The sequence below is a fragment of the Petaurus breviceps genome, unplaced genomic scaffold, assembly GCF_028583685.1.
Source record: "Petaurus breviceps papuanus isolate PSGF00001 unplaced genomic scaffold, PetGlider_PUasm1.0 37, whole genome shotgun sequence".
In the NCBI taxonomy this organism is placed as follows: Eukaryota; Metazoa; Chordata; class Mammalia; order Diprotodontia; family Petauridae; genus Petaurus; species Petaurus breviceps.
This window is the reverse complement of record NW_027186296.1, coordinates 17324949-17342152: the sequence shown is the minus strand read 5'-3', so window position 1 is coordinate 17342152 and position 17204 is coordinate 17324949. Positions and strand designations below refer to the sequence as shown.

General features: G+C 38.5%; 1 protein-coding gene across 2 annotated transcripts in view; it reads left to right on the top strand.

Annotated features, from left to right (window-relative positions):
• SHC4 (SHC adaptor protein 4) overlaps window positions 1-17204 on the top strand; it is a 169518-nt gene that overhangs the window by 123954 nt on the left and 28360 nt on the right. The window contains exons 8-10 of one of the 2 annotated variants that reach the window (XM_069098007.1): window positions 10208-10334; window positions 12720-12891; window positions 14366-14426. In XM_069098007.1, coding sequence (XP_068954108.1) covers window positions 10208-10334; window positions 12720-12891; window positions 14366-14426 — 360 coding nt within the window. Of the gene's footprint in view, window positions 1-10207; window positions 10335-12719; window positions 12892-14365; window positions 14431-17204 lie in introns of both variants that reach the window. The other variant, XM_069098006.1, reaches the window with a different exon arrangement.

Below are 17204 nucleotides of genomic sequence, written 5' to 3'. Positions count from 1 at the left end.
TGGATTCCTAATGAGTATTGGAATTCTTAAAGTATTTTTACTAGTTTTATTAATATTCTTAAAGTAAAATTTTTTTTAAATTTCAGACCTAGTTCCTTACTGGTCAACAAAACAATTCTTAGCCCCTTCCTACTCCAACACACTAAATTAAAAGGAAAAGGGAAATTCTTTGTTATATGAATTAACTCTCTGGGAAGGGTGAAGGGTAAAGATACAAAGGGATATGCAAGCAATATAAAGACAAGATATCAATAAAAAATTGTTTTAAAAATTAATAGAAAAAGAAACATAGGATTGACTTCTAGATTACCGGATTATCTATTCAGAGTTAGAAGGGATCTTAGAGGTCATCTAACCCCATCCCTCATTTTATAAATGAGGAAACTGAAGCCCAGAGAGGTAACTGATTTGCCCAAGGTCACGAGGTAATAAGTATCAGAGTCAGAACTTGACTTAAAAAAAGCCTTGACTTAAAAAACAAGGCAAAAGAGTCTAGATTTTATATCATGAGTAATGTGGATCTCTTATTCAGTGGACTTCTAATCCATTGCCTTTTTCTACTACACATCAGCCCCCACCTCCAAGACAAGAATGTTGAGTTTGCTTAGCTTAGCTACAAGGCAGATGAAAAGAGCCCAGATTCTTCCAAGTCAGGAAAAATGCCTGGACATGGAACCCAGCTCAGGCACTGTCAAATGGAACTGTAATTTGGGAATTTTTATACTCCTAATACTTCTATGTGTTTGTTATATTTGTTCCTCTCTCCTCACATTTATAGGACTAAGTAATCTTGAGCTTGCTTTCCTAAGGGAAAACCCAGGAAGGAGTTTTGGTCATGACTTTTTACTGGTAAATGGGCTAGCCATATTTTAAGATCCCATGCTATTTGACCAGAGTAATTAGCCATCCAGGATGAGATCATGGTCCTAAGCTGTCCTCTGGGTTCACACCATCAGTCAAACAAACAAGCATTCATTAAAAGCCAATTATGGGGGCAGCCAGGTAGCACAGCGAGTAAGAGCACCGGCTCCAGTGTTGAGAACACCTGGAGATCGAATCCCGGGCTCAGACACTTAGCACCCACCCAGAAACACCTGGCCGTGTAACCTTGAGCAAGTTACTTAACCCCAATTGCTTAGGGGCGGCCAGGTGGCTCAGCGAGTAAGAGCACCAGCTCCAGTGTCGGGATGACCTGGATCAAATCCGGACTCGGATACTCAGCACCACACCCAGAAATAACTGGCCGTGTAACCTTGAGCAAGTTACTTAACCCCAATTGCTTAAAAAAAAAAGCCAATTATGTGTCAGGTGCTGGGCATATAAATACAAAAGTGATACAGTACATGCCCTCAAGGAACTTATATTCCTACTGGAGGCATACAACAAGTTCACAGTTGAGTAAATAGAAGGATATATACAAAATAAATACATAGTTATGGCACAGCACCAAAGATTTGAAGAATCAGGAAAAGCCCCATGAAGAAAGTAACCTTTGAGCAGTCTTGAAGTCAATAATATTTTTTGAGTATTTGGTTAATACTCATATCATTAATGTGAGGATGGGGTGAAGGTGGGAAGAAGTTTAGGGAAGAAATGCAAATATAAATATAGTCCTTGTCCTCAAAGAACTTAGCTAGTTCTTAGCTACTTTTCACCCAGAAGACTTTTAATGAATGTTAAATGAAAGAATGAATCGGAAACTCTGACATTTTAAAAGTTTGAGAGACAGAATTTCTGGGTAATTGATCATCTTATTAATAATACTTGCATTTTATTAATAGAAGGAATAGTCATTTGCCCCTCTGTCTTGGACCAAAGATCATGGCAGTAAGCTCAGGGCTTATATGCCCTTGGAAAAGTGGGTATTCCAGAGGGTAGCAATCAACTCTGATAGGTTAACAATTAATGATAGATGGACCTAATCTAATGGGGAGGCTGGGAGAGTGACATCATTGGACAAAGGGACTACCTCTACATCCAGACAACCCACAGCTTTGGGCAACCTAGACAGATCTACCTCCACCCAAATTAGCTTGAGTGGAACACAAGGGGCAAGAATTAATTTTAGATTAAAGTTCTATCTACTTGGGTGTAGGAACAATACCCAGAATGAGGAGAATGTTAATCCTGTTTTCCATCAGGCTAGTCCTTGAGAGACTGGGCTTTGGATGAGGAAAGAGGACAGACAAAAAAGCTTGGGTCTCCCCAGTGTTAGTAATTGACTATTAATATGAGAGAAATAATCATTTTTCTCTCAAAGAACATTTTGGTACAGTAGCATGGCATAAAATGGAAATGAAGGTATCTAGAAAGAATTCCCACATGTTCTTGAGAGACAACATTAGAGAGGGGCTAGAATATTGGCCTTGGGGTCATGAAAGCCTAGACTCAAATCCTGCTTTTGATACTGACTAGTTATTAGACCATGGACAAGTCTTATAACGTCTTTGAGCCTTAGGTACTAATCTACTTAATTGTGAGATATGAGAGATGAAGGGAGTTCCAGCACTGAGGATATCATAAATCTTTGAACTATTGGCATCTGAGTTAGATAGGATCATTCCTTTAGGGTTAGATAGGAAAAACGTATGCTTCCAGGGGAATAGGACTCCTTTGCAAGGGAGTTTGTGGTAATGAATATGTATACCTGTTAAGGTTTGGGGTTTAGGGGTGCTCAAGACCCCAAAATACCAACATGCCAGGTCCTACCAAATGAATTCAACTTAAGCCTTCTCTCAGCCAAAGTAAAACAAAGTTTATTAAAGATTTGCCATAATTAGGTTCTTAAGGAACCTAAGTATTTGTGACACTTGTATTGAAAGCGCCCAGGCTCAGAACAATCTGACACAGACTGAGTCTGAGCTAGATTGAATCTCAGCCCATGGAGGCAAGATGGATCTTATCTACAGAAAGATTGTGGGAGGGATCTAGGGGTGGTCTAGCAGTCTTGGAGGAGGGGTCTGAGGAGAATCTTGATGGGACTGGGGTCAGACTCCATGAATCTAGAGAATGGGATTTTGATGGGATCAAGGGTGAGAAACAGCCTGAGGTAACGGACCCTGGAGGACTAAACCAGGGTTAAGGGTAACCAAGATTCAATCATAGTGATAATGGAAAGTTTATGGCCTCAGGCCAATGCCAGATCCAGTGGGATGACTCAAAGAGAGTTCAAGGGGGTTCCCAAAGCCTGTACCCCACCATACCTTATTCTAATAAAATAAAAACTTAATTTTGTTCATTTCCTAAAGAAAACATAGTAATAGTTGTATTGTCCAATGCTTTTCCAGCTTCTTTAGCTGAGTTTGTAACCCTTACTTAAAGCATTTGGGGATGGGTAAAATCATAAGGGTCAGAGACAGTATTCTACAAGATGATTTAGAAATACATTAGAAGGAAATACATAAAAAAGTTAATAGTTCATAGAATTTTTAAAACTAGAAGTTGAATTTAGGGGTTATTCTAGTCTAACCTTTTTACTTTTACAGATGAGGAAACAGGCTTTGAAGGTTAAGTATTTGCCCAAGGTCACATAGGTAATAAGTTGCTAACAGAATCCTTAGTTTGAGTTGATGGAAAAGTCTAATAGATTCATAGAATGTTAAGTTTTGGAGATACTTTACAAGTCATCCAGTGAGACTCTCATTATACATTTAAGGAGACTAATCTTACAATGAGGCCAACAGCAAAGATAAATTTTTTAAAACTACCCTTTTGGGGAACAAAGACATACATTGACAGAGATAATGTTAAAACATTTAATTCAATTCAACAAGCATGCATTAAGTGCCTATTATTGAGCAAAGCACTGTGCTAGGTGAAAAACAGCTCTTGTGGAGCTTACATTTTCTGTATTCCTAATTGGATTTCTATAATTATGGCAACAGATTTAACTCCCAATCCCATATCAAAACCTAAGTTTTTTTTTTAAATAGAGTCAAGGAACAGGAAATTTCAATGCCTAAGTGACTAGAAGCTTATCAATTGATTTCACACACCACCTGTCCTTAAAATGATGAATGATGTAGATTTGCTTTTAGAATTAGAATGAATTGAAATTAATTCGGTTATGAGAATTTTGCAACCTTCCTTGAGATAAGTGGAAATACCCTGAAGTTTTACAAAATGAAAATTGGGAAACATTTATGAGAGCTACTACTCTTAAATTCTGTAAAAGTTAAATGAGCTGGCTTCTCTATATGACTACAATCTTTGTCAATGTGAAGTAAAGTTTAAATCATGAGCTAGCAGGGATGTTGGGAGTCATATCATCTAATATCCTACTTCTTGGTCAGATTGCAGTGAAAAATCACCTCAGAAAGATAAATCTCTATCCTTTTCTTTTTTATCTTTTTGGATGAGGGAAGGCAGGGCAGTTGGGGTAAAGTAACTTGCCCAAGGTCACATAGCTAGTAAGTGTTAAGTATCTGAGACCGGATTTGAACTCAGGTCCTCCTGATTCCAGTGCCATTTCTCTATTCACTGAACCATGTAGCTGCCCCTGTCCTTTTCTTTTCTCCAAAAAGATCATACAGTTTCCTTGATGATATGTTCCAGTGTCTAGTATTCTTAGAGGTAAACTATGGAGGGACCTTAAGAGAATATCTGGTCCATTCTTCTCATTTAACAGATGAGAAACTAAGGTCTAGAGGAGTAATCCTATGACCTAGCACAATGCCTAGAATGTAGCAGATGGCTAATAAATACTTACTGAAAGTAGTGACTTACCCAAAGTCACATAGTAGTTAGGAGCTAGAGACTAGAACCCATTTTTCCCAACTTCCAGAACAGTATGCTTTTTACTGATGTCCCTCAAGTTAAGAGATTAACCTTATAATCAATACCTTCTTCCTTGGTCTACCTAGATATACTTTAAGTTAATCCCATCTTTTCCTATTCCCCAAGAATAGCTAGCAGTTCATGATGCAATGTTCTTTCACATATTCGGCACATTGTACCTTGTTCTTCAAATGCCAGCCAAACTATATTAATACTCTTTTAGTCTTTTCTCATAGTACCTATTATCTGAACCTTAAATTGTCTTGCTAAACTAGTTGGGATTCTTTACAAATTATTCATATCATACTTCAGGGTTTTTTGGAAATCTTTTTAAAAAATGTATTTAGTATTTTATTTTTCCCCAGTTACTTGTAAAAACAATTTGTAACATTCATTTTTAAAACTTTGAGTTCCAGATTCTCTCCCTTCTACCCTCCCCAGCCTCCCTGCCATTAAGAAGGCAAGCAGTTCAATATAGATTATATATGTGTAGTCATGCAAAACATTTTTGTTAAAGTCATGTTGTGAAAGAAAATGTAGTCCAAACAAACAAAAAACAACAAAAGCAAAAACAAACCCTCAAGAAAAATAAAGAAAGTTAAAAAACAAAACAAAACATGCTTCAATCTGTATTCAGACACCATCAGTTCTTTCTCTGGAGATGGATAGCATTTTTCATCATAAGTTCTTCAGAGTTGTTTTGGATCATTATATTGCTGAGAATAGCTAAGTCATCCACTGCTGAACATCTTATAATGTTGCTGTTACTTTGTACACAGTACATCTCACTTTGCATCAACTCATGTAGTCTTTCCAGGTTTTTCTGAGAGCATCCTGCTCATCATTTCTTATAGCTCAATAGTATTCCATCATAATCACATACAACAATTTGTTCAGCCATTCCTCAATTGGTGGGCATCTCTCAATTTCCAATTCTTTTCTACAAGAAAATATCCACTATAAATATTTTTGTGCATATAGGCCCTTTTACTTTTCATTTTTTATCTCTTTTGGGATACAGACCTAGCAGAGGTATTGCTAGGTTAAAGGTTTTTATGTCCCTTTGGGCATAGTTCCAAATTGCTCTACAGAATGGTTGAATCAGTTCACAACTCCACCAACAATGCATTAATATCTTATTTTTCCAACATTCCTTCCAACATTTCTCATTTTCCTTTTCTGTCCTATTAGACAATCTAATAGGTACAAGGTAGTACCACAGAATTATTTTAATTTGTGTTTCTTCAATCAACATTTGAGTTAGAGCATTTTTTCATATGGTTATAGATAGCTTTGATTCTTTCATCTGAAAACTGTTTATATCTTTTGATCATTTATCAATTGTGGAATAGCTCTTATTTTTGCAAATTTGACTCAGTTCTTTATATGTGTGAGAAGTGAGGCCTTTATCAGAGAAACATGCTATAAATTTTTTTCTCAGTTACTATTGCTACCTGTATTTCCCTCCATCCTATCCCCCTCTCCATTTATTCTATTCTCTCTCTCCTTTCACCCTGTCCTTCTGCAAAAATATTTTGCTTCCAACTACCCCCTCCCCCAATCTGCCCTCCCTTCTATCACCCCCCTACTTCTCTCATCCCCTTCTGCTCCTACTTTCCTTCAGGGTAAGATAGATTTCTATACTCAATTGAATATGTATGCTATTCCTTCTTTAAGCCAGTTTAATGAAAGTAAGGTTCACTTACTCCCCCTGACTACCTCCTTCCTCCACTCCACTGTGAAAATTTTTTCCTTGCCTCTTTTTTGCGAGATAATTTGCCCCATTCTACTTCTCCCTTTCCCTTTCTCCCAGTACATTCCTCTCTTATCCTTTAATTTTTTTAGATACCATTCTGACTTATTCAACTCATATCTATGCCGTATGTCTATATATACTCCTTCTAACTACCCTAATAATGGGAAAGTTCTTATAAGTTACAAGTATCATCTTCCCATATAGGAATGTAAACAGTTTAACCTTATTGATTCCTTTATGATTTCCTTTTCCTGTTTACCTTTTTATGCTTCTCTTGAGTCTTGTCTTTGAAAGTCAAATTTTCTATTCAGCTCTGGTCTTTTCATCAAGAATTCTTGAAAGTGGGGCGGCCAGGTAGCACAGGAGTAAGAACACCAGCTCCAGTGTTGAGAAGACCTGGAGATTGAATCCCGGGCTCAGACACTTAGCAGCCACCCAGAAACACCTGGCTGTGTAACCTTGAGCAAGTTACTTAACCCTAATTGCTTAGGGGCGGCCAGGTGGCTCAGCGAGTAAGAGCATTGGCTCCAGTGTCGGGATGACCTGGATCAAATCTGGGCTCAGATACTCAGCACCACACCCAGAAATAACTGGCCATGTAACCTTGAGCAAGTTACTTAACCCCAATTGCTTTAAAAAAAAAAAGAATTCTTGAAAGTCCTCAATTTCATTGAATATCCATTTTTCCCCCTGAAGAATTATACTCAGTTTTGCTGGGTAGGTAATTCTTGGTTGTAATCCTGGCTCTTTTGCTCTCCAGAATGTTATATTCCAAGCCCTCGAATTCTTTAATGTGAAAACTGCTAAATCTTGTGTTATCTTCCCTGTGGCTCCATGCTATTTTAATTGTTTCTTTCTGACTGCTTGCAATATTTCCTCCTTAACATGGGACCTTGGAGTTTTCTCCTTAACCTGAGAGTTTTCATTTTGGGATCTCTTTCAAGAGGTGATTGGTACATTTCTATTTTACCCTCTGGTTCTAGAATATCAGGTCATTTTTTTCTTGATAATTTCTTAAAAATATGATGTCTAGACTTTTTTTTTTTAAATCATAGCTTTCAAGTAGTCCAGTAATTTTAAAACTATTTCTCCTAGATCTATCTTCCAGGTCAGTTGTTTTTCCAATGCAATATTTCACATTGTCTCCCATTTTTTCATTCTTTTGATCTTGTTTGATTATTTCTTGATGTCTCATAAAGTCATTAGCTTCCATTTGCTCAGTTCTACTTTTTAAGGAGGTATTTTTTTCCTTCAGTGAATATTTGTGCCTCTTTTTCCATTTGTCTAATTCTGCTTTTTAAGTCATTCTTTTCCTCATTGATTTTTTGGACCTCTTCTACCATTTGGTCTAGTCTGTTTTTTGAGGTGATATTTTCTTCAGTATTTTTTGTGTCTCCTTTACCAAACTGCTGATTCATTTTTCATTATGTTCTTGCATCACTCTAATTTTCTCTTCCCAATTTTTCTTCTACTTCTCTTACTTGATTTTCAAAATCTTTTTTGAGCTCTTCCATGGTCTGAGACCAATTTGTATTTTTCTTGGAAGCTGTGGATGTAGGAGCTGTGACTTTATTATCTTCATCTGAGTGTGTTCTGATCTTCCTTTTTACCATGGTAACTTTATATAGTAAGAATTTTTTTCTATTGTTTTCTCATTTTCTCAGCCTATTTCTTGATTTTTAACTCTCTGTTAAAGCAGGGCTCTAGGTGGAGAGTGTACTGGCCCAAGCTTCAGGGGTTTGTGCAGCAGTTTTCAGAAATACTTCTAGGGACCTGCAAGTTTTCAGTTTTCTCAAGGTGGTATGATCTAAGGAGAGATGTGTTTACTACTCTTCTTGCCTGTGCTCTGGTCTGTGAATAACCACAAGCACTCTTTTCTGTCCTGGAATTGTGAGGAGGGTTCCCCCTCTACTGTGGCCATAAGCTCTGGTTTGCTAGTACTCCTCCCTGCCCTGAACTGCCACCCAGGGCTGTGACCTGGATCTAAGTATGGGCAAAGCAACAGAGTCCTGTCTCAGTGCTAGCAAAGAGAACCCTATAATCTCATTCTGATCAATTGTTCAGCCTCTTTACTGTCTATGCACTGAGAGATCCAGAAGGAACTGCTGTCATTGCTGATTCAATGGCTCCTAAGTTGTGCTGGTTTTCTGAGGCTGGGTCTGAGCTAGCATGGCCTGTGCTAGATTGTGCTCCCCTCTTATCCAGGTGCAACAGACCTTTCCTGCTGACCTTTTAAGTTGTCTTTGACTGGAAAATTATTTCACCCTGTCCTTTTATGGGTTCTGCTACTCCAGGAATTGTTTTATAGCATTGTTAAAAAGTGTTTGGAGGAGTTTTGGGGAAAGCTCATTTGTGTTGCTACCTTTTCTCCACCTTCTTCCATACTTCAGTTTTAATTAAACACTTCATTTGCAAAACACCAGACTCAACAGAGTGCCTTGTTTAATAAAGATCAGTGGTGAATATGGAGGGAAAGTTAACTCAGTTCTTAGATAATGAACTCTTATGTAGACATCCCAGTAAACTGCTTGCTTTTTTAACCTTGCATAATATTGCTAATTTTTATTTAATAGTGTTCTGTGCTTGTCTTTATCCTTCTTCTGCTTGTGCAAAGCTAGTCCTGTACCTATAACTTCTTTTTCAAATATATTAGGTGGATTTTTGAAAGGTCGTAGAACAAACAATTTTTACTCAATTGGAGCTTGACTTGAAGTTTATAGCATTGAATACCAGAAGAATAGTGAAAAAGCTTACATTGATTTATGCAAATCACATGTTCATTCCACACCCATTTCTCCTGCTGGAAAAGAGGCATAAGAAAACTAGACCCAAGAGCAAAATTCATAAAATGCCTTGAGATATTTAGCTGGAAAGTGCTTCAGGAATTTTTAAAACATCATATGTGTGGGGTTTTTTTTTATGACTTCCTCTCAAAGACGTGCATATGGCATGCACCAGGTGTGCCAACACACCTGAGCACACCTGGCCCACACTCTGTGTCCTCCAGAGTCTTCAGTGCCTAGTCATGATGTGAAGGTGACTTTGGGTCCTCAGAGACTATGCCAGTGGAGCACATGCTCTGCTAAGCTCTATCAAGCTCCAAGGCTTTGAGAATAGTCCTGGTAACAGGCTATATATCTGTCCTCAGAGACCCAGTCTAGTGAAATCTGGAGAGGCTACTCACAAGAAGGGTAATGTTGGGTTTTTTCAACCACAGCAATTCACAAAAACTATGTGTTAAGGTGTGAAGAAGTGGAAATTACACCAATCATAGTGTCATGTGGTCAGAGAGCTAGAGCTTGAAGGGAACTCATTGTAATCTGGTCCAATCTTCTCATTTTACGGATGAGGAAACTGAGACCCAGAGAAGTTCAATGACTTGTCTGCGATTGCACAGGTAGCCAGCGTAAGTAAGAAAGAGCCCCCATGCTGGTAAAATCATGTGTTCCCAAAGAATGAAAGTAAGTATGCTTTTATGGAGTGTGATCCTTCAGTATGAAGTGAAATATGTGGTATTAATTATAACATTTCAGAGATGAAAGAAGTTTATGGAAACCCAAGAAAAAGAGAGACTCTTACTTGCCTAAAGATTTCTTCTGATAATATTTTGAATTAATGTTTCCTCTCTTATAGAAGATCCCTAGTAATGTGCTCTTCTTTCACTCCCTCTTATAGCCTGCCACATATTGGAATGTCCCAGTGGAGTGGCTCAAGAGGTCATAAATACCATAGGGCAGGCTTTTGAACTCCGATTTAAAGAGTATTTGAAAAATCCTTCTTCTTTGAATATTCCCGGCGAAAGGTCAGCCAAGTGTTCTGTAATTGTTTGACTTACTATGTTCTGCTTTTCTTTCAGATAAAATGTGGCTTATGTAGAGTGTTTCACAAACAATGTGTTTTATATTTTTTCCATACGTGAAGGTGTTGTATTGGACACAAAGTGGTATTTCTAATTCTTCTGTCTATATCCATCTTGATATTGTTTTCTAATTTTGTAAACAAGGTGGTAAACTCTAATTTAATCCAGATGCTGTTTTTTTAATAGCTTAATTTAAAAAAACCCAACAAATTCTCCCATTTTCTCCTTCATCCCCCATGTTCTTTTTTTTTTTAAAGCAATCGGGGTTAAGTAACTTGCTCAAGGTTACATGGTCAGGTGTTTCTGGGTGGGTGCTAAGCATCTGAGCCTGGATTTGCCCCCATGTTCTTTTACATACCGTGTTTCCCCGATAATAAGACCTATCCCGAAAATAAGCCCTCCCCTTACTGTGTAAGATTCCTCTAAAATAAGCCCTCCCCCGAAAATAAGCCCTATTGAGATTGCTACTGTAGTGACGGTGATCCCCTGCACTACACGCTACTTTACACTACCCTTTGTATGCACCATCCCCCCCCCCCCCGGTGAAACGCACACAGCACTCCGAGGTGCATCCAATCAGAGCTGCAGCAGTGAGCGCGTCATCCTGTTCTTCCCCAGTGATTTGCTTATTGAATAAGGGTACATTTTTTTGTTCACATTTACTTGTTTATTAAAATTGCTGTCAATGTTCATTAAAATAAGCCCTCCCCTGAAAATAAGCCCTCTGGTGTTTTTCTGTCCAAAAAAATAATAAGACAGTGTCTTATTATCGGGGAAACACGGTAGCAGTCAAAAACTCGAGAACAAAGAAACAAGGTAGAGGAATAAAGTATTAGGAACCAACACTTCCCATTGGCCTGATAATCTAATAATGACAATCAAATGAGATAATGTACATAAAGTACTTTGCAAATCTTAAAGTTATATCAACATGAACTATAATATGATGTGCATGCCTTATATTTGCACAATGATGTTCAGTTTTCTGAGAGTCTTCATCTACATTACTTTTGCATTCTGCAAAGTTAAAAAAAATCAGTTCCTTCTAAACTGTATCTCCAGTTGAACAGGTTGTGATGGAAATATCTAGTCATGCTATCCATGGCTCAGCAACATGGAATGGAAAAAATCTTTCTGTCCTGTCAGATGCTACCATATGTGGAATGGGACATGAGCCTGGGTATCTCATCATCTAAGCCTAAGAAAGTAAATTCTCAGGCCCTTTTATATGTAGGATTTTCCCTATAATCTGTCACTTTCATTCTTGTTCAAATAAACCCTGGCATGAAAAATCTTCCTTTAGAGAGGGGCAACACGGGTGTGTAAGAACCCCTTGGTCTTTGGTTTGTTATAGGAGGACAGATGTATGTTAGTCAATGCCCTCATTCTGTTGGAGTGTAATAAACCCAAGTGGTGTGGCCTGTCAGTGACATCACTTAAGTCTAAAGGAGATTAGCTTTATTGTTTTTCTTTAAAAAAAAAAAACAACAAAACTTTTACTCACCCCCATTTGGAAGAAAAATGCATTTGTTTTTGTACTTTTATTCAATTTAAAAACAAATGCATGTTTATAGAAATCCTACCCACATGTCACACATGGTTTTAATATTTCTTTATAAACCCTATATACTTCATCCAGATTTATGCCGACAAGATAACTGGCTATAGCTCCCACATTTTTCTTATTTTGATTTAATGAACTGAGGTTCTTTGGACAAAGCATTTTAGAAAGAGACTGACAGTGTTCTTCTGGAAGAGTAAATGCCTTGGAGCAGCTCAGAAAGCCTTCATGTTCTTATGTTTCCTATGACAAAATGTCTACCCTTTAAAGAATTTTGATTTTTAATAATTAACAGAGGAAAGTGTGGAACATCATTTGCTGCACCATTTGTTGGCTATCACCATTTCAAGAACCCAGAGAGAACTAAAGAATTCAAACATCTGAATTTTTCCATTCAACTGCTTGGCACAGTGTCAGTAAAGCTATGGATTTATTCATTCATTCAAAAACATTTATTTAACTGTTGGGTGCAAAGCACCTTGTGAGGTGCTAAATTATCAGAGCAAAATCCGTTTATACAAATAACATGGTAGGGTCTCATTAGAAGGAATAATGAATCCCCCGAAGTGGTCCTATGTGTTCAAATTTGCATTATTTAAAGTTAGAATTATGTAAAATATAGTCATTGCTTCCAACCTAGTGGAAATAGTGTGAATTTGTTGTTTGCTCTAATCAAGACCCAGCTGAATATCCCTGACAGTATCTATTCCTTCCACCAGTATTTTAACTTCCTGACCTAGTCTCTTGGTTGTTTTCCCTCTTTTCAGGGAGGAGGTGAATATTGAGGACAATCCGGAGGAAAAAGAAGAACATGAGTATTACAATGAAATTCCAGGGAAGCAGCCACCTGCTGGTGGTGTTTTAGATGCCCGAATGAAAGTTCAGACCACAGAGCAGAGAACTTACTGCCCAATACAATGTGAAAAGCTATGCTGTTCAGTAAGGAAGCCTTTCTTTGTGCTAGAACTAGAGGTGGTGTTTTGTTATTGTGTCTACTCTAACCTATTTCAGTTTCCAGTTTCAAAAGTCATGGGACTATAGATTTAGAGATGGAAGGCATCTTAGAGGCTAACTACAGTAATTCAATCCCAGTTCTTTAAAAAAGAAAATAAAAGGATTCTTTTCCTCCATGTTATAGACAGGGAAACTGAGGTCCAAAGGCGGTTGTTGTTGTTTACTTGTTTCAGTCATGTTTAACTCTTCATGGCCCCATTTGGAGTCTTCTTAGCAAAGATGCTGGAGTAGTTTGCCATTTCCTTCTCCAGCTCTTTTTCCAGATGAAGAAACTGAGGCAAACAGGGTTAAGTGTCTTGCCGAGGGTCACACAGCTAGGAAGTGTCTGAGGCTGAATTAGAACTCAGGTCTTCCTGACTCCAGGCTTGGTGCTTTATACACTGCACCACCTAGGTGTCCTGAGATTACATGCTTGATTGAAGGTCACAAAGCAAGCCATTGTAAAAGCTAATTCTAGAATCTAGTGTATAATGGCAGGTGAAACACCTCTCTTTCCTTCATTTTTTTTTTTTCAAAAGAGCATTAGATTTGAAGTCAGAGGACCTGGGTTCAAATCCCAGTTCTGCCACTTAATGCCTGTGTGATGCTGGGTAAGTCACTTAATTTCTCTGGGCCTCAGTTTCTTTACCCACAAAAAGAGAACTCAGATTTCCTTTCCAATTCTAACTGTGATCTGAGGAACAAATTCAGATATGACTTTCATTTACTTCTCTTTCCTCCAATATCTATATATTTCCCCAATCCCCATTTCCCTCATATCTATATTAGTATCTAAATTGTACAAGACATGAGAAATTATTTTCTTTCTTTCTTTTTTTTTTTTTTTTGCTTTTTAGAGAGCAGTTGGGTTTAAGTGACTTGCCCAAAGTCATGGCAAGTAAGTGTGTCAAGTGTCTGAGTCTGGATTTGAGAGAAAGTATTTCTTATAAAATTATGAGATTGGAAGAGCCATCAAAGGGTTACTTAATCTATGCCCTTATCTTTAGAAAAGGCTAACGCCAGACCTTTTTAGACAAATCTGGTAATAAAGATCTCCAGGTGAGAGACAGTTGCCGCCTGTCCATTATTTGCCCAGGTGTCTTAAAAACCAATGTCTCTATCTAGGATCTGGATGGACTTCTGGAAAATCTTGGAACATGGCCTTCTAAGAAGATTATAAATTCACAGAGGCCCTTTTCAGCTAGCATAGCCTTCACTATAGCTTCTGACCAGCCCCACTAGACCAATGTCCTGCGGTCAAAGCACCTAGCTTAGAGTTCAAGGTCCTTTCTCTCACCTTAGACAAATGAGTCAGGCAAGAGTGGTTCATTGTCTATTACTAAGGGATTATCGATGTATTTTTAAGCTTTGTGCTGAGGGTTATTTTTGTGATTGCTTTATGTTTTTCTCATTCTTGCAGCCCCGGAACCCCAAATGTAGCAGCGTATATGAAAACTGCTTAGAACCCAGCAAGGCAATAGGTAGGTGGAATTGGTTCCAGTTTTGTACCTTAAACCATGGGGAAGGGTGTGGTCCTTTACCTTTGGCCCTCTGTGGAAAAGCCTGCTATGTGTATATCCATTCATAGACTCCTTTGGCTGTGGGCCCCACAGGGAGGAAGGCCTTAAAATCCCTCATATGTGTCTCTTGGAAGGCTTGCAGGTTTTGCTTGTACTTGGGTACCCTGCCGTGCTGGTCATACTACTTTATGGAGCGTCTCATTATTTTTACACATTAAATGCTGTCTTTCAGGCAGAAAGAGGCTTCCTCTGCTTGAGCCAGAAGAGAACTTTCTAAAAGGGAATGTTATTCAGAAGAAAAACTTAATGCCCACCCCTGAATATATCTTATTAAAAACCCTTAGGTGGGAGTTTGCAATAATCCATGTCGGTTGTGACTTGGCTACAGCACAGAAAACTTTCTTGTTCTGAACTTTGGTGGTCTCCTGTGAAAATGCTGCAGATGCTCAAAAAGTAATAATTGGCAAATATTAATTCAATCAGCCATCTGTAGTCGGTGTGCTGTTCCCTGCGAGAGCAGTTAGCTGTATTGTTATTGCAGATGACTGGAGAGTTGCGCCTGGTGCTTGGACTCCTCTGGCAGCAGAGTTGAGGCAGCATAGATGAGAGCCTATGGTTATGGTTCTTCAGGCAGCAGACGTGAAAGCCTAGTGTTACACTGTTCCTCAGGAAGCAGAGAGGAGAGCATAGTGCTTCTCCTCAGGCAGTCAGGAGATTAGTGAAGCTTAGTGTCCAACACTGTCAAACCGTGGAAACCCAACTGTGTTCTACGTGTCTTCCAGTGGTTGATCTGTAGCTCTTCACCAGGACCTAGATTCAGCTTAAGCACTTCTCTTAAGGTAATCATTGACCATTTAATGGAGTGTCTCTACTGGCTATATATGCATAAAGGACAAGCCTCCCTCATGCTCCTGAGGACAGTGGTTGATCTAGAGTGGTTCTTGATCATGGTTCCATATTGACAGGCTTGTTCTTTTATAGGCACAGTTACTATTGGTAACCTCTTCACACTTCACATTTCTGTAAAGTCTACCCCACCATGAAGTATAGTTGGCTCTCTACTTAGCAGACCCTATGCACACTTTTACTCTTGGATGAATGTGCAATGGCAATCTATAGTCCTTTTCTTCATGGTTAGACAAAAAGAAAAAGACTAGATCTGTGATTTTATTGGTATAGTGAGTGCTCAATGAGGAACTTCTTCTGCCAATGCTGGTTAGCACCTTCTCTCCAATTTATAGTTTTAAGGAACTGCCTAGAGCCTTGAGAGATTAATCAGCTTGCCCAAGGTCACACAGTCAGTATGCTTCAGAGTCAAGACTTGAGCTCAGGTCTTCCTGGCTTCAATTCTATCCATCATTCTACCCATCACGCCAATGCTGCCTCACTGAGAAAGCAAGAATAAATGGGCACTACTCTAAATGGGGATCATGTAAAAAGTAGGGATACTGCCCCCATGGAATCAGTGCTTGAAGAGATCTTATTTAATATTTTTTTAATCAGACAAGATGACTGATCTTTAAGGTTCCTTTTTGCTCCCAGTTCTAAGATCCAATGACCTTCCAGTGCTGTTGTTATAGAACAACTATAGTCTACAAAGAATTGAAATTGAAAATCACCCTCAGAACAATGGAGAGATGCATGGTACTTGTAAGTAGGCTACAAAACTATATAAAAATGGCAAAGGAGTAAAGGATGTTACCAGAGAAATGTGGAAATGAAAATGGTGAGCTGGTCCCATGGTGAGGTTACAGGGATAACTGCTGGATAGCCCCTGTGCTCCTCTGATATCCTTACAATGTCAAGAAAAAATGAGGAAGGCCTCCACCATGTTTGGTGGTTTCCTGATGGTGAATTGATGGGAGGATGTGGCAAGAATCATGTCTGATAGGCATGCATGGATGGGGTGCATTCTACAATATTGAAGGGAATACCCACCATGAAGAGAAACCACATTCATTGGAGTATTTGGGTACTAATGATATGGGAGATCCATTCAATACATAGAAAACTTTCCAAGCTTGCAGATCCCCCACTTTGAGACTGTCAAATGCTAAGCCTTTGGAGATAAATTGTACAATAATCTTGCAAGACATTGTGATTGGACAGAAATATGACCTCTGTGTTTCAAATTTAACAAATGTGTAGTAAGGACTTTTGGAGGAAAATACTCTATACTTATTAAATTATTGGTTCTTAGGTATCATTTATAACCTAGAATGCAGATTATTATTCAGGGTATACTCCTCATTCCTTGTAGATACTGATTCAATGTGCTAATGAATCCCAAAGGTTCATCCTCAGGAAGGGTTCTGATATTGGAAATAAATCAATAAGCTTGATCCTACCCCACTGAAAAGCTCTGGAAGTATGAGCTAAATTCAGTAGGTGGTAAGCAATAGAACTCATTCTTTCAGCAGATAGCCTAGGCGGAAAACACTAATAAGTCCAAGATGGGTTTAGTTAAATTCATAGGATCATAGATTTGGGTCTGGACCTTACAGGACATCCAGTACAAGCTCTCTCATTTTACAGAAGAGGAAACTAAGACAGAGAGAGATTAAGTGCTCAGGGTCATAAATATAGTATCTGGGGCAGGTTTAAAATTTGTGTCTTCTTGACTTTAAGTCCAGTGGTGGTAGTTTTAGTAAGGTGACTACTGTAAGACAGACAGACAGACAGACAGATAGATAGATAGATAGATAGATAGATAGATAGATAGATAGATAGATAGATAGA